Here is a 23,082-nt window from a genome sequence, read left to right as displayed (position 1 = left end):
ACAGACAAATAACAAAATGGCAAATAAATACACGTCTATCAATAATTACTTGGAAAGTCAATGGATGAAACACCCTAATCAAAAGACATAGAATGAAAAAACAGACATAGGGTGACAAAGTGGATAAAAAATAAGACTCATCCATATGATACCTAAAAGAGACTCATTTCAGATCTAACGACACCTGCAGATTAAAAGTGAGGGGATAGAGAAATATCTACCATGTGAAAAGATGTCAAAAGAAAGCTAGAGTAACAATATTTATATTGGACAAAATAGACTTTAAAATAGAGTGTGTAAAAAGGGATCAAGAAGAACACTCTAGGAGAGGGAGGCGAACGTTGAGAGAACGAGAGGGAAGGAGAGAAAATGGCGTCCACGGATTACAGTACCTACAGCCAAGCTGCAGCCCAGCAGGGCTACAGTGCATACACCGCCCAACCAACTCAAGGATATGCACAGACCACCCAGGCATATGGGCAGCAGAGTTATGGAACCTATGGACAGCCCACTGATGTCAGCTATACCCAGGCTCAGACCACTGCGACTTATGGGCAGACCGCCTATGCAACTTCTTATGGACAGCCTCCCGCTGGTTATACTACTCCAACTGCCCCCCAGGCATACAGTCAGCCTGTCCAGGGGTACGGCACTGGTGCTTATGATACCACCACTGCTACGGTCACTACCACCCAGGCCTCCTATGCAGCTCAGTCTGCATATGGCACTCAACCTGCTTACCCAGCCTATGGGCAGCAGCCAGCAGCCACCGCACCTGCAAGACCACAGGATGGTAACAAACCCGCTGAGACTAGTCAACCTCAATCTAGCACAGGGGGTTACAACCAGCCCAGCCTAGGATATGGACAGAGTAACTACAGTTATCCCCAGGTACCTGGGAGCTACCCCATGCAGCCAGTCACAGCACCACCATCTTATCCTCCTACCAGCTACTCCTCTACACAGCCGACTAGTTATGATCAGAGCAGTTACTCTCAGCAGAACACCTATGGGCAGCCGAGCAGCTATGGACAGCAGAGTAGCTATGGTCAACAAAGCAGCTATGGGCAGCAGCCGCCCACTAGTTATCCCCCCCAAACTGGATCCTACAGCCAGGCTCCAAGTCAATATAGCCAACAGAGCAGCAGCTACGGGCAGCAGAGTTCATTCCAACAGGACCACCCCAGTAGCATGGGTGTTTATGGGCAGGAGTCTGGAGGATTTTCCGGACCAGGAGAGAACCGGAGCATGAGTGGCCCTGATAACCGGGGCAGGGAAAGAGGGGGATTTGATAGTGGAGGCATGAGCAGAGGTGGGCGGGGAGGAGGACGCGGTGGAATGGGCGCTGGAGAGCGAGGTGGCTTCAATAAGCCTGGTGGACCCATGGATGAAGGACCAGATCTTGATCTAGGCCCACCTGTAGATCCAGATGAAGACTCTGACAACAGTGCAATTTATGTGCAAGGCTTAAATGACAATGTGACTCTAGATGATCTGGCTGACTTCTTTAAGCAGTGTGGAGTTGTTAAGATGAACAAGAGAACCGGACAACCCATGATCCATATCTACTTGGACAAGGAAACAGGAAAGCCCAAAGGTGATGCTACAGTATCCTATGAAGACCCACCAACTGCCAAGGCTGCTGTGGAGTGGTTTGATGGGAAAGATTTTCAAGGAAGCAAACTTAAGCTTTCTCTTGCTCGGAATAAACCTCCAATGAACAGCATGCGGGGTGGTATGCCTCCCCGTGAGGGCAGAGGGATGCCACCGCCACTCCGTGGAGGTCCAGGGGGCCCAGGAGGTCCTGGGGGCCCCATGGGTCGCATGGGAGGCCGTGGAGGAGACAGAGGTGGCTTTCCCCCAAGAGGACCCCGGGGTTCCCGAGGGAACCCATCTGGAGGAGGAAACGTCCAGCACCGAGCTGGGGACTGGCAGTGCCCCAATCCGGGGTGTGGAAACCAGAACTTCGCCTGGAGAACAGAATGCAACCAGTGTAAGGCCCCGAAGCCTGAAGGTTTCCTTCCACCACCCTTCCCGCCCCCGGGCAGTGACCGTGGCAGAGGTGGCCCTGGTGGCATGCGGGGAGGAAGAGGTGGCCTCATGGACCGTGGTGGTCCCGGTGGGATGTTCAGAGGTGGCCGTGGTGGAGACAGAGGGGGCTTCCGTGGTGGCCGGGGCATGGACCGAGGTGGCTTTGGCGGAGGAAGACAAGGCGGTCCTGGTGGGCCCCCTGGACCTTTGATAGAACAGATGGGAGGAAGAAGAGGCGGGCGTGGAGGACCTGGAAAAATGGATAAAGGCGAGCACCGTCAGGAGCGCAGAGACCGGCCCTACTAGACGCAGAGACCCCGCAGAGCTGCATTGACTACCAGATTTATTTTTTAAACCAGAAAATGTTTTAAATTTATAATTCCATATTTATAATGTTGGCTACAACATTATGATTATTCCTTGTCTGTACTTTAGTATTTTTCACCATTTGTGAAGAAACATTAAAACAAGTTAAATGGTAGTGTGCCGAGTTTTTTTTCCTTCTTTTAAAGATGGTTGTTTAACTAAAGACTAAACAATGGGAACCCCTTGTGAGCATGCTCAGTATCATTGTGGAGAACCAAGAGGGCCTCTAACTGTAACAATGTTCATGGTTGTGATGTTTTTTTTTTTTTTTTTTAATAAAATTCCAAATGTTTATAAAAAAAAAAAAAAGAAGAACACTCTATAATAATAAAGGGGACATTCCAATAAGAAGATATAATAATTATAAATATGAATGCACCCAATATGGAAACACCCACATACATAAAACAGTAATAACAGACATAAAGGAACTAACTGATAGTGATACAAAATAGTGGGAGACTTTAACAGCGTACTTACATCAATGGACAGATAATCGAAACAGAAAATCAATAAGGAAATAGTGAGTTTGAATGACACACTGGATCATTCCATACTGAAACAGCAGAATATACATTCTTTTCAAGTACACACAGAACATTCTCCAGAACAGATCGGAGAGTAGGCCATAAATAAACCCTCAACAAATTCAAAAAAATCAAAGTCATACCATGCATCTTTTCTGACCTTAAACTATGAAACCAGAAGTCAACTACAAGAAAAAAATTAGAAAAACCACAAATACTCTATGTTAAAGAACATGCTACCAAACAATGAATGGGTCAACCAAGAAACCAAACAAATAATTCAAAAGTACATGGAAACAAATGAAAATGAAACACAATGGTCCAAAACATTTGGGATGCAGCAAAAGCATTCCCAAGGTGACAGCTGATAGCTACCTCAAGAAGCAAGAACATTCTCAAGTAAACAATCTAACCTTACACCTAAATGAGCTAGAAAAAGAATAAGAGAAACCCCAAAACCAGTAGGAGGAAGGAAATAATAGACATTTGAGCAGAAACAAAGGATATAGAAACCAAGAAACAATAGAACAGATTGATGAAACCACGAGCTGGTTCTCCAAAAAGGTCAACAAAATTAATGAGTCTTGCCAGACTCATTGAGGGGGGAAGGCCTCAAATAAACAAAATCACAAATAGGAGAAATAACCACCAACACCACAAAAATGAAAACAACTGTAAGAGAATATTATGAAAACTATATGCCAACAAATTTGACAACCTAGAAGACATAGATGAATGCCTAGAAACAAAACCTACCAAAGCAGGAAGAAATAGAAATTTTGAATGGGTCAATTACCAGCAGGGAGATTGAATCTGTAATCAAAAATCTCCCAACGAACAAAAGTCCGGGACCAGACAGCTTCACAGGCGAATTCTATCAAACTTTTAAAGAGTTAATTATCTATTCTTCTAAAACTATCCCCAAAAAAACAGAAAAAGAAAACTTCCAAATTCATTCCATGAGGCCACTATCATCCTGATACTAAAACCAGATAAAGACACACAGAAAAAAAGAACTCATTACAATATCTCTGATGAATATAGATGTAAAAGTCTTCAACAAAATACTAACAGAATCCAGAAACACATTTAAAAAATCATTCAACATGATCAGGTAGGATTTATTCCCAGGCTGAAAGGGTGGTTCAAATATTCACAAATCAATCAACGTGATATGTCACATCAATATGAAAAAGGATAAAAACCATAGGATCATTTCATGAGACATGAAGAATTTGACAAAGTGAAACAACTAGTTATGATAAAAGCTCTTAACCAAGTAGGTTTAGATGGAACACACCTCAACATAATAAAGGCCATATATGAAAAACCTACTGCATAAATCATACTCAACTGGGAAAAACTGAGAGCTTTCCCCCTGAGGTTAGGAACAAGACAAAGATGTCCACTCTTACCACAGTTATTTAACATAGTAGTGGAAGTCCCAGGCACAGCAATGAGACAACAAAAAGATAAAAAAAGGCATCAAAATTGGTAAGGAAGAAGAAAAACTTCCTCTATTTGCCAATGACACGAGACTATACATAGAAAACCGAAAAACTCCACCAAAAACTACTAGAACTAATACACAAATTCAGTAAAGTTGGAGTCTACAAAATCAATGGGTGGAAATATGTTACATTTCCATGCACTAATGATGAAGCAGAAGAGAAATTAGTAAAACAATGCCATTTACAATTGCACCAAAATGGTAACTTACCCAGGAATAACCCTAACCAAAGAAGTGAAAGACCTGTACTTTGGAAACTATAGAATATTGATGAAAGAAATTGAAGAGACCACAAGGAAATGGAAAGACATCCCATGCTCATGGATTGAAAGAACAAATATTATTAAAATGTCTGTATTATGCAAAACAATCTACATAGTTAATGCAATGCCTATCAAAACACCAACAGCATTTTTCACAGAGCTAGAACAAAACCATCATAAAATTTACATAGAATCACAAAAGACTCTTAATAGCCAGAGCAATTTTGGAAAAAGAAAAGCAAAGCTGGGACGCCTAGGTGGCTCAGTGGTTGAACATCTAACTTTGACCCAGGACCTGATCCCTGGGTCCTGGGATTGAGTTCTACATCAGGCTCACCGCCTGCTTCTCCCTCTGCCTATGTCTCTGCCTCTCTCTGTGTGTCTCTCATGAATAAATAAATAAAATCTTGAAAAGAAAAAAAGCTGAAGGCATCACAATCCCAGGCTTCAGGTTATATTGCAGAGCTATAATAATCAAAAGAATATGATAGTCACACAAAAATAGACACATAGGTTAATAGAATAGAAAGACCAAAAATAAAACCACAATTATATGGTCAATTAATCTTTGACAAAGTAGGAAAGAATATCAAATGGTAAAAAAGAATATCTCTTCAAGGAATGGTGTTGGGAAAACTGGACAGCAGCATGCAAAACTATGAAACTGCATCACTCTCTTTTACCATACATAAAAGTAAACTCCAGATAGATTAAAGACCTAATTGTGAGTCCTGAAACCATCAAAATCCTAGAGGAGAGCACAGGCAATAATGTTTCTGACATTGACTGTAACAACATTTTTCTAGATATGTCTCCTGAGGCAAGAGAAACAAAATCAAAAGTAAACTATTGATACTACATCAAAATAAAAAGCTTCTGCACGGCAAAGGAAAGAATCAACAAAACTAAAAGGTAACCTACTGAATGTGAGAAGATATTTTGCAAATAACATGTCCAATAAAGGGTTAGTGTTCAGAATATATACTTTCACAACTCAGCACCCCAAAAATGAATAATCCAATTAAAAATGGGCAAACCACTTGAATGCACATTTCTCCAAAGAAAACAACCAGATGGTCAACAGACATATAAAACGATGCTCAGCATCACTGATCATCAGGGAAATGCAAATCAAAACCAAAATGAGATTCCACCCCATACCTATCAGAATGGCAAAAATAAAAAACACAAGAAACAACAGGTGTTGGTTAGGATGTGGAGAAAAAGCAACACTCATGTACTGCTCATGGGAATGCAAACTGGTGCAGCCACTGTGGAAAACAGTAAGGAGTTTCCTCAAAACTTTAAAATAAAACTACCCTATGATCCAGTAATCACTCTACTGGGTTTTTACCCCTCAAAATACAAAAACACTAATTCAAAGGGATACAGGCACCCCAATGTGTGTAGGAGCATTATTTACAATAGCCAAACTATGAAAGCAGCCCAGTGTCCACTAATAATGAATAGATATAAAAGTAGTGTGTGTGCATGCTTGCACGGGCACACACTGTGTGTAATGGAATATTATTCACCCATAAAAAAGAATGAAATCATGTTTTTTGCAATGACATGGATAGATCTAGAGAGAAAAATGGTAAGTGAATTAAGTCAGTCAAAGACAAATACCATATAGATAACACATGATTTCACTCATCAGGGGAATTTAAGAAACAAAACAAATGAGCAAAGGAAAAAAAAAAAAGAGAGTGGCAGAAACTAAGGAACAGATTTTTAACTAAATAGACAAATTGATAGCTACCAGAGTGGAGGTGGCTGGGGCAATGGGGAAACAGCAGATGGGGATTAAGGAATACACTTGTGATGAAGAGTGATGCATAGAATTGTTGAATCACTGTATTGTACACTTGAAACTAATATAACACTTTATGTGAACTATCCTGGAATTGAAATAAAATAAGAAAATGTATATTCACATAATATGATGACTTTGGTTAATAAGGTATTACATGATTGAAAATTGCAAAGATATCTGTTAAAAATTCTCAGCATAAGAAAAAAGATTGCAACTGTGTAAGAAGATGGATGTTAGCTAAACTTATTGTGGTAAACATTTCTAAATATACATATATACAAATAAAAAATAAGTACTTTTCTATAGTGTATTCTCTCTATATATATTTATATATTGTGTTACTAATAAATGCTATCACAAATTCTTACAACCTTTTCTTAATAAGTTCTTACAACAAAGTGTTTTTTTATTTTTCTTCATGTAAGAAGATTATGATATTATTACCCTGATATTTAAAGAATGTTCATTATGGGAATTTTAAGAGGGAAAGTGAGCAAGTAAATATTCTAATAAAAAAGGTGAAATAAATTCAAAAGACCCAGAATATCAACCACAAATATGCATATAAACAATAAAGCAACTAAATTTAATGATGTATCAATGGATAAACCTAGTTCTAAGAACATTTATATTTAATGGAAGAACTATTCTTGGGACATAGAATGTTAAAACATCTTAACTATTCCTCACCTGATATAAACTACCACCATTTTAGTTCAGAAAACTGTGATTTTGAACAAACTATGGATTTTCCTCCTTATGTTCACAGAATACCAATGATAGCAGACAGGAAAATTTATGCCATGTGTTCCTGTTAATTAAGCTCCCTTGCTTGTAAGCCATTTCAAGAATTGGAGAGAAATCTCAATTCAAAAGTCTCCAGATATTAACTCATGCTTAGATCATTTCTATTACTTTAATAAATATGATTTTAATTTGCAAGAGCTCTTTTAAGAAATGGTTAACATACACAATAGATTCTCCTTTGAAACTGGTACCCCAACTAGGGCACTGATAATTTTGCATTTATATATTTATATTTATTTAATTTTGCCTTATTATACATATATAAAATGAAACTAACATAACACTGTGTTATATATATATATACTAATATGAAAATGTATTATATATATACTACATAATACACACACACACACCACACAGGCAAGCTTGGACTCAATAGTATTATCCCAATTCTTAAATGGATATATAATTAATTGTCATTAATACTGTGCATTTTGTTATGCCAGAAAGATCCAGGTTATTAGAATTCTGAGTTCCATTGATTCCTAAATGTATTACATTTTCTAGGTGGAAAATTGAGCTCATTGAATATTGTTTGAAATGAAGAGCCTCATTCTCAGGCCTCTGTTTCCTTCACTAGGAGGTGCTCAAGGGTTCTTGGGCAAAACTCGATTTCACTACCTTTGGAAGAAACAATGGCTATCTTCTTTGTGTCCCAGCCTGGTTTAAAATGATTCAGGGAGGGATCCCTGGGTGGCGCAGCGGTTTGGCGCCTGCCTTTGGCCCAGGGCGCGATCCTGGAGACCCGGGATCGAATCCCACGTCGGGCTGCCAGTGCATGGAGCGTGCTTCTCCCTCTGCCTGTGTCTCTGCCTCTCTCTATCTCTCTCTGTGACTATCATAAATAAAAAAATTAATTAATTAATTAATTAAAAAAATAAAATAAAATGATTCAGGGAGACTGTCCCTCTGAATGGTCATATCAAGGCCAAACCACAAATTAATCTGAAATTTGGTCACTGAGGCATCTACTCCAAAATATTAATTGGAAGCCTTCTGTGGATCTAGCTCCATCGTAGGCAAAGTTGATTGGTTTGAGTATTCTTTTCCAACAAATCTTTTCTTTACCTTTTTTAAAAAAATATTTTATTTATTCATGAGAGAGAGAGAGGTAGAGACACAGTCAGAGGGAGAAGCAGACACCTCGCAAGGAGCCCAATGTGGGATTCGATCCCAGGGCTGGTGATCATGCACTGAGCCAAAGGCAAATGCTCATCTGCTAAGCCACCCAGGCATCATTGGGGAATCTTTTCTTTTTTAAGAATTTATTTATTTTAGAGAGAGTAGGAGCCGTGGGAGGGGCAAAGGGAGAGGGACAAGCAGACTCCCACTGAGCAGGGATCCCGATGTGTGGCTCAATACCCAGACCTTGAGATCATAACCTGAGCCAAAGTCAGATGCTTAACCAGCTGAGCCACTCAGGCACTCCTGCGTGTTATTTTCATAATGTCTCAGTGGCAGAAATTAATGCCAAGTTGTGGGTGGCACTAGGATCATATATACCAATAAAGTACCTTAAAGACTAAGAACCCCAGAAGAATATCAGTTGCATTGTCAAGAGTTAGAACACAGTGAATAGAATTAAATTTCTTTTAAAAGAGCCAGTAGTGCTTAGTGGTTAAACAATCTTTAGATCAGACAGCCTGACTTTGTAATGTGATCTGCCACATATAATCCTGGACAATTTATGCAATCTCTCCACATATCACATCTCGAAAAGGAGGATGACAAAGTCACTATGTATAACAAAGTTAGGAAATAAATAGGTGCTGTCCTTGAAGCATTTTCTATTGCAGTTGACAAATGACAAAGATTTCATAAATTTTAGCCATCATGATTAGGTTCCAGGTAGTGGAACTTGGGAGGATGAGAAGAATTAGCACAGATAGAGGAGCTAAGAAAAATCATTTCAGCTAATAGAGAGAGTGTGAGTAAAGGCTTACATAAAAGAAATTCAATACACAACCTTCATCATCCTGTATAATCTAGTTGCTACCTACCTCTCTAAACTCCTTTCAAGACATCTCAACTACATTCATTGTCATTTAGCTACACTGGCATTCACTCTGTTAAACATGCTCTGATTATCCCCGCCTTCAGATTGTCACACATACTCTTTACTTTTTATTTGCCTAAAAACTGCTCATTCTTCAAGTTTTAATTTAATGTCTCTTCTTCAGGAAAACCTTCACTGAAACAGACACTCATCCCAATTTGAATGATGTGGGAAACAAAGGCAGAAGAAAAATTATTAAACTTCCTTACCATCTACAGCACACTGACAAGTCCATGAAAAAGGCAGACCAACATTCCTCCAGGAACTCAACTGTTTCAATGTTAAAACTTTGCTAAAGGCAAAAGACAACCTTAGCCTGACCCCCAGGATCCTGTTAAGTCTACTTTAACACGTAAAAATTCCTTTAGAAAATTTATCTCTAAGCCTCCCCAGATACATGTTGGCAATCATCCCCCAAGCATATGGCCCACCGATACACATCTGAAGGGCCTCATGACTAAGGTTTTAATAGATGACAATAAATCACCTTTTCTCTGTAATAGCTAGCCCCCTCAAGGTTCTGGAAACCTTGCTTCCAAAATTCTTTAGAGACTTACGTTCTCCCTAATCCCTTCCCATCTTGAAAGTATATAATGGGCCACTTCTCATGCCCCCAGTGCAACTTTTCCTGCCCACAAGACCTGTACCCATGTTTTAATTAAATCACCTTTTGCACCAAAGATGTCTCAAGAATTCTTTCTTAGCCATTGGCTTCAAATCCTAATGTTTTTTTCCTACATCAATAGTAGCTTCTACTCATTTAAAATCTCACTGAATTCTGAAAAACATAATCACAATAACTTACCTGTGTAACCCGTGTAACATTTTGGTTCCCCTACTGATATGAATCCCATAGGAATAAGAACTGTATCTGTCTTCTACATCAATATAGCCCAAAAACATAAAATAGCACCTATCAGAGTCAACATTGTGTACTGCTGATACATAAATGAGTACATGAGTATGCAATAAGTCTTCAATCTTTGCAGAAGTCATGTGGAAACTAACTTAGACAAAAGAAATATTCAAGTTAGAAAATAGATTAGAAGGAGTCAGTTGACAGTTTGGCTTCTCTAACTTATTTGCGTAGGCCCTTGGTTGTTACAGAAAAATTCTTAACTGTAATTGATGGTTGTTGCTGTAATAGTATATAGCCTGTATTTCTACCTCTAGTAATGGGCTTTATGTGCTAGATTTTAATATCCTTGAGCCTGGGTAAGTGCACAAGTCTTTTTAAAAGAAACATGGTTTACTTGCACAAAACTGATCACTTCTGGGAGATTGTTAATGTCCTTGAAGTGATTTTGTGGGTGTGAAACAAATGGTGAGAATTTGAATTGGTCCCTCTTATTGTAGTATTGAAATTAAGTCTGCTTAATTTATCAAGTCATGTTCATGCCCTGATTTTATATGCTTCTATCTATCAATAAACATTGTGATACTTGAAAAAAAAAATCAGGATGTGGTTAGGAACTGGGAATAATGTTTTCTGTTACTCCTGATGGTGCCATGAAAAGATTATGTAATAAAATATTTTAAAATAAAAAAAGTAACAACTTTTTTGCAACAAAAAGTAAAGGTTTAAGTTTTCTGTTTTTTTGTTTCTTAGCTCTCACATTCGATTCATATGCATTTATATAATAATGGTCACACAGTTTCTAGGAAAGTTTTTTTTTTTTTGGAAAGGATAACGATTGAACACCAAATAGGGTATTCTTAAAAACATACAAACATGATGAAGGAGGGGCAAGACGGTGGAAGAGGAGGGTCCCCAAATCACCTGTCTCCACCAAATTACCTAGATAACCTTCAAATCATCCTGAATATCTATGAATTCGGTCTGAGGTTTAAAGAGAGACCAGCTGGAATGCTATAGTGAGAAGAGTTCACGCTTCTATCAAGGTAGGAAGACGGGGAAAAGAAATAAAGAAACAAAAGGCCTCCAAGGTGGAGGGATCCGCGAGGAGCCGGGCTGAGGCTGGAGCGAGTGTCCCCAGGACAGGAGAGCCCCGTCCCGGAGAAGCAGGAGCTGCACCAACCTTCCCGGGCGGAAAGGGGCCCGCAGGGAAGTGGAGCCGGACCCAGGAGGGCGGGGATGCCCTTGGGCTCCCTGGGACACTAACAGGCACCGGCGCCCCCCGGAGAGTGCGCCGAGCTCCCTAAGGGCTGCAGCGCCCATGGCAGGACCCGGAGCAGCTCGGAGGGGCTCGGGCGGCGGCTCCGCGGAGGGGGCTGCGGGGCGGGAGCGAATCTAACAGCACAGGCCCCAGAGCACAGGGCGCCGGGACAAGGCCAGAATCCGGCCTTCCCCGGGACAGGCAGAGGCTGGGAGGGCCCAGGACAGCCAGGATGCTCCTGCCCCGAGCTGAGCAGATCAGCAACCCTGCCCTGGAGCCTCCAGGCCCTGCAGACGGAGAGCCCCGGAGCTACTGCGGGAGCTGACTCCAGGGCTACAGAGCTGCCGCCGCCACTGCGGTTGTTCCTCCTGGGGCCTCACAGGGTAAACAACCCCCACTGAGCCCTGCACCAGGCAGGGGGCAGAGCAGCCCCCCCAAGTGCTAACACCTGAAAATCAGCACAACAGGCCCCTCCCCCAGAAGACCAGTGAGACGGACAAGTTCCAGGGGAGGGCAAGGGACTTAAAGTATACAGAATCAGAAGATACTCCCCCGTGTTTTTTGTTATTTTGTTTTGTTTTGTTTTGTTTTTCTTTCTTTTTGATTTCTGATTGCTTCCCCAACCACTTTTTGTTTTCACCTTTCTTTCTTTTTCTTTCTCTTTTTCTTCTCTTTTTTCCCTTTTTTTCTTTTTCTCTTTTCTTTCCTTCTCTCTCTCTCTTTTTCTCCTTTTTCCAAAACAACTTGTTTTTGGCCACTCTGCACTGAGAAAAATGACTAGAAGAAAAACCTCATCTCAAGAGAAAGAATCAGAAACAGTCCTCTCTCCCACAGAGTTACAAAATCTGGATTACAATTCAATGTCAGAAGGCCAATTCAGAAGCACTATTATATAGCTACTGGTGGGTGTAGAAAAAAGCATAAAGGACTAAAGAGACTTCATGACTGCAGAATTTAGATCCAATCAGGCAAAAATTAAAAATCAATTGAATGAGGGATCCCTGGGTGGCGCAGCGGTTTGGCGCCTGCCTTTGGCCCAGGGCGCGATCCTGGAGACCCGGGATCGAATCCCACGTCGGGCTCCCGGTGCATGGAGCCTGCTTCTCCCTCTGCCTGTGTCTCTGCCTCTCTCTCTCTCTCTCTCACTGTGACTATCATAAATAAATAAAAATTCAAAAAAATATTAAAAAAAAATAAAAATCAATTGAATGAGATGCAATCCAAACTAGAAGTCCTAATGACGAGGGTTAACGAGGTGGAAGAACGAGTGAGTGACATAGAAGACAAGTTGATGGCAAAGAGGAAAACTGAGGAAAAGAGAGAGACAATTAAGAGACCATGAAGACAGATTAAGGGAAATAAACAACAGCCTGAGGAAGAAAAACCTACATTTAATTGGGGTTCCCGAGGGCACCGAAAGGGCCAGAGGGCCAGAATATGTATTTGAACAAATCCTAGCAGAAAACTTTCCTAATCTGGGAAGGGAAACAGGCATTCAGATCCAGGAAATAGATAGATTCCCCCCCCCCAAATCAATAAAAACAATGTAAAACAATGTAAAACAATGTAAAAATATAAAAGAACAATTTTTGAGAGGTCTTTGTCATACTTCATTAGCTTTGATAATTTTCATGAGAACAAGAATTCGACATCTTATAGTTAAGCTTGCAAATTTCAAAGATAAAGAGAAGATCCTTAAAGCAGCAAGAGACAAGAAATCCCTGGCCTTTATGGGGAGGAGGATTAGGGTAACAGCAGACCTCTCCACAGAGACCTGGCAGGCCAGAAAGGGCTGGCAGGATATCTTCAGGGTCCTAAATGAGAAGAACATGCAACCAAGAATACTTTATCCAGCAAGGCTCTCATTCAGAATGGAAGGAGAGATAAAGACCTTCCAAGGCAGGCAGGAACTGAAAGAATATGTGACCTCCAAACCAGCTCTGCAAGAAATTTTTTTTTCTCTGCAAGAAATTTTAAGGGGGACTCTTAAAATTCCCCTTTAAGAAGAAGTTCAGTGGAACAATCTACAAAAACAAGGACTGAATAGATATCATGATGACACTAAACTCATATCTGTCAATAGTAACTCTGAACATGAACGGGCTATTAATGTGAACTGGTGCAGCCACTCTGGAAAACTGTGTGGAGGTTCCTCAAAGAGTTAAAAATAGACCTGCCCTACGACCCAGCAATTGCACCGTTGGGGATTTACCCCAAAGATTCAGATGCAATGAAACGTCGGGACATCTGCACCCCGATGTTTCTATCAGCAATGGCCACAATAGCCAAACTGTGGAAGGAGCCTCGGTGTCCATCGAAAGATGAATGGATAAAGAAGATGTGGTTTATGTATACAATGGAATATTACTCAGCAATTAGAAATGACAAATACCCACCATTTGCTTCAACGTGGAGCAATACTGGAGGGTATTATGCTGAGTGAAATAAGTCAATTGGAGAAGGACAAGCAGTCTATGTTCTCATTCATTTGGGGAATATAAATAATACTGAAAGGGAATATAAAGGAAGGGAGAAGAAATGTTGGGAAATATCAGGAAGGGAGACAGAACATAAAGACTCCTAACTCGGGGAAACGAACTAGGGGTGGTGGAAGGGGGGAGGAGGGCGGGTGTTGGAGGGGAATGGGTGACGGGCACTGAGGTGGACACTTGACGGGATGAGCACTGGGTGTTTTTCTGTATGTTGGTAAATTGAACACCAATAAAAATTAATTAAAATTAATAAAAATTAATTAATTATTATTATTTTTGATTTAAGAAGAACTTGTGGTCATTGTCGGGCGTCCTGGCCAGGCTGTGGTCAGAGCCCTGCGGCGTCCCCGCACTTGAGGCCGCAGCCGCCCCAGCGCCCCTGGTCTTGGGGTGTGCACTCCAGCCGTGGCCACCCTGGCAGTCCGATGCTGGATGAGCTCCGAGGTCACCCTCCTGTCCCGGGATTCCCTAGGTCTCCAAGAACTCCGAGAGCCCCTGGGTCTCAGGCAGGAGGCCCAGGCGGACCAGGAGCCGAACCAGGAGGGCGGTGAGCCGCATTGACAGGGTCTCCAGCCTTAGAGCCACTTCAAACTTGAACGTCTCCCAGAGGACCTTGATGTGGCGCAGGAGGCTGGCGCCGTAGATGTTCTGATACGCTGCCCCTGCCAGGCGGCTCCAGCCCCTGACCGCACTCTTGGCCATGAGGAAGTAGCGGTCGACGGGGGCGCCCAGGGTGGTGTTGATGGTGCAAACGGTGTTGATGTTGCGCAGCACGAGCAGCATGGGCCGCGGCAGGGCCTTGAGCACACCCATGATGTCCTCAAAGTGCTCCTGTGCCATGTTCTGCATGTAGGTAGCCTCCTTGCGGCTCAGCAGGTGCGAGCGCCACAGCTGCCCCAGGCGTACGGGCCGCTGCATGAGCACCTCGGAGAAGAGGAAGTAGTCTCGCACCCCAAGTGCCTCTGCATGTGTCTTCATGGCGGCGTCATCCCTCAGGATGATGGCCCGTCACAGCTGGCACAGGGCTGTCCGGTCCTTCTCATCCAGAAACTGGTAGAGCCCGTGGTCGAGCAGCACCAGCTGCGCCTTGCCATCTGGGCCTTTCCGCACCAGATCATTGCCAGGGTGGGGGTCAGAGTGGATGAAACCCGTGTAAAATATCTGTTCCGCAAAGGCCTGGATGAGTTTCTCTGCTATATCCTTCACCGCCAGCCCCATGGACTTGATGGCCTCCACGTCGTTGACCATGCAGCCTTCACAGAATTCAGCTGTCAGCACATGCTTGCTGGACGTGTCCCAGTGCACGTGGGGCACCACAATGTAGCGGAAGTGCTGCAGCTCCCGGGCACAGCGCTCGGCATTCTACCTCTCGTTCTCGAAGTCCAGCTCCTGGGCCAGGGTGCCCTTCAGGTCCTGCAGCACCCAGCTGAAGCCGAAGCTGGGGTGCATGAGCTCGACAAGCTGCAGCAGGAGCTCCAGGGTGTGGATATCCCCGACAAAGCGGTCCCGCAGATCGATGTACTGCACCTTCATGGCCACCGCAGTGCCGTCGTGCAGCCTGGCGCGGTGCACCTGGGCCAGGCTCGCGGCAGCAATGGGCTGGTAGTCGAACTCCTGGAAGAGCTTGTGGGGCGGGGCCTGGAAGTCTTCGAGGAACAGCTCATCCACCTCCTCGAAGCCCTGGGTGAGGGCTCTGTCCTCCAGCACACACAGGGTCCTTATATACTCTGGGGGCAGCAGGTGGTTGAAGGAGCACAGCCCCTGGCCCAGCTTCACGTAGAGGCCCCCGTTTCTGATGGCCCCTGCCACCAGGGCGTCAGCCGCCCGCTGGTGACACGCTGACATCACCTCCAGGTACCCCGGGCTGTTCTCCTCCACCCCTCGCAGGACGACGTTCGCACACCACCAGTAGTCCAGGGAGATCTGCAGGCCTATCCTCAGTGACCTGCTGAAGCGCCCCACGCCGTCCACTACAAGCCTCATCTTCCTCTTCTCCTGAGGCTCTGCTGTGAGATAGCGGGCTCCAAGAAGCAGGGGACCCCCATCGCCGTGGCGGAGAGCACCTTCCTCCAGAGGGGCTTGGATCGGAGGGGCCACCTCGTGGGCAGGACCCTGAGGCTTCTCCTGGGGAAGGCAGGGCTTCCCCGTTTGACCCCATCAAAAGGCGCAGGGTTTCAGACTGGATAAAAAAGCAGGACCCATCTATTTGCTGTCTACAAGAGACTCATATTAGACAGAAGGACACCTACAACCTGAGAATAAAAGGTTGGAGAACCATTTACCATTCAAATGGTCCTCAAAAAAAGCAGGGGTAGCCATCCTCATATCAGACAAATTAAAATTTACCCCGAAGACTATAGTGAGAGATGAAGAGGGACACTATCTCATACTCAAAGGATCTATCCAACAAGAGGACTTAACAATCCTCGATATATATGCCCCGAATTTGGGAGCTGCCAAATATTTAAACCAATTAATAACCAAACTGAAGAAATACTTTGATAATAATACACATATACTTGGTGACTTCAATCTAGCTCTCTCTATACTAGATAGGTCTTCTAAGCACAACATCTCCAAAGAAACGAGAGCTTTAAATGACACACTGGACCAGATGGATTTCACGGATATCTACAGAACTTTACATCCAAACTCAACTGAATACACATTCTTCTCAAGTGCACATGGAACTTTCTCCAGAATAGACCACATACTGGGTCACAAATCGGGTCTGAACCGATACCAAAAGATCGAGATAGTCCCCTGTATATTCTCAGACCATAATGCCTTGAAATTAGAACTTAATCACAACAAAAAATTTGGAAGGACCACAAACACGTGGAGGTTAAGGACCATCCTGCTAAAAGATGAAAAGGTCAACCAGGAAATTAAGGAAGAATTAAAAAGATTCATGGAAACTAATGAGAATGAAGATACAACCATTCAAAATCTTTGGGATGCAGCAAAAGCAGTCCTGAGGGGTAAATACATCGCAATACAAGCATCTATTCAAAAACTGGAAAGAACTCAAATGCAAAAGCTAACCTTACACATAAAGGAGCTTGAGAAAAAACAGGAAATGGACCCTACGCCCAGCAGAAGAAGAGAGTCAATTAAAATTTGAGCAGAACTCAAAGAATCGAGACCAAAAGAACTGTGGAACACATCAACAGAACCAGGAGTTGGCTCTTTGAAAGAATTAATAAGATAGATAAACCATTAGCCAACCTTATTAAAAAGAAGAGAGAGAAGACTCAAATTAATAAAATCATGAATGAGAAAGGAGAGATCACTACCAACACCAAGGAAATACAAACGATTTTAAAAACATACTATAAACAGCTCTACGCCAATAAATTAGGCAATCTAGAAGAAATGGACGCATTCTTGGAAAGCCACAAACTACCAAAACTGGAGCAGGAAGAAATAGAAAACCTGAACAGGCCAATAACCAGGGAGGAAATTGAAGCAGTCATCAAAAACCTCCCAAGACACAAGAGTCCAGGGCCAGATGACTTTCCAGGGGAATTCTATCAAATATTTAAAGAAGAAAACATACCTATTCTACTAAAGCTGTTTGGAAAGATAGAAAGAGATGGAGTACTTTCAAATTCGTTCTATGAGGCCAGCATCACCTTAATTCCAAAACCAGACAAAGACCCCACCAAAAAGGAGAATTACAGACCAATATCCCTGATGAACATGGATGCAAAAATTCTCAACAAGATACTAGCCAATAGGATCCAACAACACATTAAGAAAATTATTCACCATGACCAAGTAGGATTTATCCCCAGACACAAGGCTGGTTCAACACCTGTAGAACAATCAATGTGGTTCATAATATCAGCAAGAGAAAAACCAAGAACCATATGACCCTCTCATTAGATGCAGAGAAAGCATTTGACAAAATACAGCATCCATTCCTGATCAAAACCCTTCAGAGTGTTGGGACAGAGGGAACTTTCCTCGACATCTTAAAAGCCATCTACAAAAAGCCCACAGCAAATATCATTCTCCATGGGGAAGCACTGGGAGCCTTTCCCCTACGATCAGGAACAAGACAGGGATGTCCACTCTCACCACTGCTATTCAACATAGTACTGGAAGTCTTCGCCTCAGCAATCAGACAACAAAAAGACATTAAAGGCATTCAAATTGGCAAAGAAGAAGTCAAACTCTCCCTCTTCGCTGATGACATGATACTCTACATAGAAAACCCAAAAGCCTCCACCCCAAGATTGCTAGAACTCATAGAGCAATTTGGTAGCGTGGTAGGATACAAAATCAGTGCCCAGAAATCAATGGCATTTCTACACACGAACAATGAGACTGAAGAAAGAGAAATTAAGGAGTGAATCCCATTTACAATTGCACCCAAAAGCATAAGATACCTAGGAATAAACCTAACCAAAGACGTAAAGGATCTATACCCTAAAAACTACAGAACGTTTCTGAAAGGAATTGAGGAAGACACAAAGAGATGGAAAAATATTCCATGCTCATGGATTGGCAGAATTAATATTGTGAAAATGTCAATGTTACCCAGGATAATTTACACGTTTAATGCAATCCTTATCAAAATACCATGGACTTTTTTCAGAGAGTTAGAACAAATTATTTTAAGATTTGTGTGGAATCAGACCCCGAATAGCCAGGGGAATTTTAAAAAAGAAAACCATAGCTGGGGGCATCACAATGCCAGATTTCCGGTTGTACTACAAAGCTGTGGTCATCAAGACAGTGTGGTCCTGGCACAAAAACAGACACATAGATCAATGGAACAGAATAGAGAACCCAGAAGTGGACCCTCAACTTTATGGTCAACTAATATTCGATAAAGGAGGAAAGACTATCCATTGGAAGAAAGTCTCTTCAATAAATGGTGCTGGGAAAATTGGACATCCACATGCAGAAGAATGAAACTAGACCACTCCCTTGCACCATACACAAAGATAAACTCAAAATGGATGAGAGATCTAAATGTGAGACAAGATTCCATCAAAATCCTAGAGGAGAACACAGGCCACACCCTTTTTGAACTCGGCCACAGTAACATCTTGCAAGATACATCCACGAAGGCAAAAGAAACAAAAGCAAAAATGAACTATTGGGACTTTATCAAGATAAGAAGCTTTTACACAGCAAAGGATACAGTCAACAAAACTAAAAGACAACCTACAGAATGGGAGAAGATATTTGCAAATGTTGTATCAGATAAAGGGCTAGTTTCCAAAATCTATAAAGAACTTATTAAACTCAACACCAAAGAAACAAACAATCCAATCACGAAATGGGCAAAAGACATGAAGAGAAATCTCACAGACGAAGACATAGACATGGCCAACACGCACATGATAAAATGCTCTGCATCGCTTGCCATCAGGGAAATACAAATCAAAACCACAATGAGATACCACCTCACACCAGTGAGAATGGGGAAAATTAACATGGCAGGAAATCACAAATGTTGGAGAGGATCTGGAGTAAAGGGAACCCTCTTACACTGTTGGTGGGAATGTGAACAGGTGCAGCCACTCTGGAAAACTGTGTGGAGGTTCCTCAAAGAGTTAAAAATAGACCTGCCCTATGACCCAGCAATTGCACTATTGGGGATTTACCCCAGAGATTCAGATGCAATAAAAAGCCAGGACACCTGCACCCCGATGTTTCTAGCAGCAGTGTCCACAATAGCCAAACTGTGGAAGCAGCCTTGGTGTCCATCGAAAGATGAATGGATAAAGAAGAAGTGGTTTATGTATCCAATGGAATATTACTCAGCCATTAGAAATGACAAGTACCCACTATTTGCTTCAACGTGGAAGGAACTGGAGGGTATTAGGCTGAGTGAAGTAAATCAAACGGAGAAGGACAAACAGTGTATGTCCTCATTCATTTGGGGAATATAAATAATAGTGAACAGGAATATAAGGGAAGGGAGAAGAAACGTGTGGGAAATATCAGAAAGGGAGACAGAACATAAAGACTCCTAACTCTGGGAAATGAACTAGGGGTGGTGGAAGGGGAGGAGGTCCGGGGGTGGGGGTGAATGGGTGACAGGCACTGAGGGAGACACTTGACGGGATGAGCACTGGGTGTTATTCTGTATGTTGGTAAATTGAACAACAATAAAAATTAATTTATTAAAAAAATAGAAAAACAAGAAAAACATACAAACATGAGGTGAAAATGAGCTAAATTGCTCTATAGGCAGATTCAGAGTAAATTATAATGTGAATTCTGCAATTTCCAAGAAAATACACTTTTAAAATATGAAAAAAATCAGAATTTTAATCTCTGTACATTTATTCCATGTATCGGTTTGTTTGTTTGTTTATTTATTTCTTTGCAATGATGCATCTGTAGCAGTGGTGGGGACATTGGTAAACTCTCTAAAGCCTTTTTAAAATGTAGTCTGAACTCAGCAGCATCGACAATTGCAAGTTTATTAGAAATGAAGAATTTCAGACCCACTCCAGACCCACTCCCATTATCATTTTCCCAGTATCTGCAGATCACTTAAATGAACAGTTAACTATAAGAAGCATTACTCTGAGGGTCTTAGTCTGGCCATAGTTGATGTTACTCTGAAATAGGGTAGAAACAAATAAACCAGCAAGGAGAGTTGAATTGATAGATCTTGGAGACAATTTTATTTAGAAATGAAGTAGAGGCAATTGTCATGATTTTATTTTTTTCAATGGGAACAATTGATAAAAGTGACAGTGTATTTTTGAAAATAATAATAATCACAAAGAACAAAAATAGATAAACTTCGAGGGACAAAATACTCCTGTGAAGATATAATCCAGATATTTTAAAGCTGTTTCTGTAATGATAGCTGGACTCAAGATGTAAATTCCATGTAAAGATGAAGCTTCAGATTGTTGCCATTGTGACGCCCACTGATAATTTCCTGTTTTCTACCTGTCCTGAAGTATCTTACCAAATCCTTCCATTTGTGAGAACATCTTATTATTTTTTGGGAAAATGGAGTCAATATCTTCTGGAGATTAAACATTCTCCAAACAGATGACACTTGTGCTGAAATTATCAGTGTTAAAGTAATCTTATTTTTCCTGAAACACCAGCTGTACCTCAGGCCTACTTCAAAGTTGCATCCCATCAATGAAGAGGCTGGGTCTTCTCAACTCTAAATGATCTAGGTATCATATTCTTCTTACCAGAGAAGATAACTTTAATGGTTTTAAAACAAAGAGCTACATATACTATTTTTAATTTCTTTTTTTAACACATACAAATGTTTCTATGTGTTTCCATTTTATAAGAGTTTATTTCCTTATTGGCTCACATTAACTAAACACCAATTTATCAAATCTTTACAGATCCCATCATTTGTCAGACAAGGTTGGCATTAGAGATACAGAGAGAAGAAATCAATAGTATGTGTCTCTGTCAGACTTCTGACAGATAAAAAGTAATTGATTTTATTTAAATATGATGGCTCTGAGAAAGGTTCACAAGCTACTATTTGTGTATATCTAACATCTCTGGGGAAACAGAAATAGTTTAAAAGTATTTTAATATAGATTATAGTCCATGGCTTGTGTTTTCTTATTTTCCTCAGTATTTTTCTGCCTCACGTTACCTTTTTTATTTTATTTCTTTTTCCTGGCATAGAAATATAGTAGAGACTCAATAAACACTTCCTGAGTAACTGAAAACCAAATCATGTCCATATGCTCTATTAAGAATAGAAAAATAAAATTAATAAGATTATCTATTTGAGAATCATTATTTGTAAAATTAAAAGCATGTTGTTAAAAATGATCTTTATTTGCTGTATTACGTATTTAATAAAAAACAGTGACTCAAGAAGGATCATTTACTATCTTAAATTTAGAATTTTGAAATAACCAATAAACAGTTGCATGAAAATGTGCTGTTTTATTTCAAGTCGACAACTCACCTCAATCTTACACCTGGTAGCGATTTCTTTTGTCCCTAGTTTTTTAGCACTGTATTTTCTTTTTTTTAATTAAATCTTCCTTACCTTAAATTCATCAAACTGAGTCTCAAGTGGTTTTGAATAAAGAGAGGTTGATCACAGACATCTGAACAAAAACACAACCTTCTCTAAAAGCTACTCAGAGAGGAGAATTGAACACAAACACAACCTTTGCTAAAAGCTACACTCTGCCTTTAGGTAGAGAAAGTTTAAAGTAACCTAAGTGTCCTGATTCAGGAATTACTCTCTGTACAGATAAATTCAAACTGAGTATCCTTTACTTCCATGGTATTCCTGGGAATCCTCATCTTCCTTCTTCCTCCATTCTACAGCACATCCTACTTGCCACCTCAAATATTCTCACCAAATCCATGCCGCATCAAAATCTGGACTACCAGTAGCTATAACTAAAGGAGTGAGATCCTCCATGGTTGAAATGAGGTGATGGAGAATAACCAAAGGCACGACGGACCTGATCCTTTTTCACCTCATCCATGTGAGACCTTCCATTCATGGCCTGTTTTGGGGCTTCCTCTTTTGCCACTCTGAGTTTGTCAGTGACACTGAATGGGCAGTGTGGATTAAAAAGAAGCACACTGTTCAAGCCATTGCTCAACCAAATGAACCAGAAACCTCTGTTTCTCAAACCAGAAAATGTAGGAAATTGAGTAGAAAGGTTGATGCGGAGCCCAGTTTAAAAATCTAATTGTGAATGCCAAATACTTAGCTTAATTTTAATTTATTACTGTTTGGTTTGGAGCCCACGCTACTCCGGGATATTTTAGGTTAATGGGTATTCTGACAATGGGGAATTAAGCAGAGTAATAGCTCTGACAGTTACAGTGAAGCATACTACTCCCCCCCCCATTTATATTTTGTAACTTCCCTTAAAGGGATACCTTACTGAAATTTAGTAGGATCCCCAAGGATAACTGAAATTTGAGCTTCAGTACAGATAAAGGCCATGAAATGTTTCAATTGGTGTATGTGAGCAGATGTTAAAATTAATTCAGTACCTGTGTTGTAAAGGCATAATATTTAATTAGCACTCTTTTATCTGTTTGTTGTAGAAATTCTTTTAGTAAATTTTGAATTTCCAGTGAAGTTTGGATCTCCAATTTAGTAAAC

General features: G+C 41.3%; 1 protein-coding gene and 1 pseudogene across 1 annotated transcript; one reads left to right on the top strand and one right to left on the bottom strand.

Annotated features, from left to right (window-relative positions):
• Positions 1-331: 331 nt before the first annotated feature.
• LOC140594001 (RNA-binding protein EWS pseudogene) lies at positions 332-2,691 on the top strand (annotated as a pseudogene).
• Positions 2,692-14,453: 11,762 nt separating this feature from the next.
• LOC140594023 (uncharacterized aarF domain-containing protein kinase 5-like) lies at positions 14,454-22,383 on the bottom strand. Its single transcript, XM_072722150.1, is given in 3 exon segments — positions 14,454-16,024; positions 16,027-16,124; positions 22,319-22,383. Coding segments are annotated over 3 exon segments (1,734 nt in total).
• Positions 22,384-23,082: the final 699 nt, after the last annotated feature.

This window comes from Vulpes vulpes, chromosome 9 (assembly GCF_048418805.1).
Source record: "Vulpes vulpes isolate BD-2025 chromosome 9, VulVul3, whole genome shotgun sequence".
Classification (NCBI taxonomy): domain Eukaryota; kingdom Metazoa; phylum Chordata; class Mammalia; order Carnivora; family Canidae; genus Vulpes; species Vulpes vulpes.
This window is presented reverse-complemented; position numbering and strand designations above follow the sequence as displayed.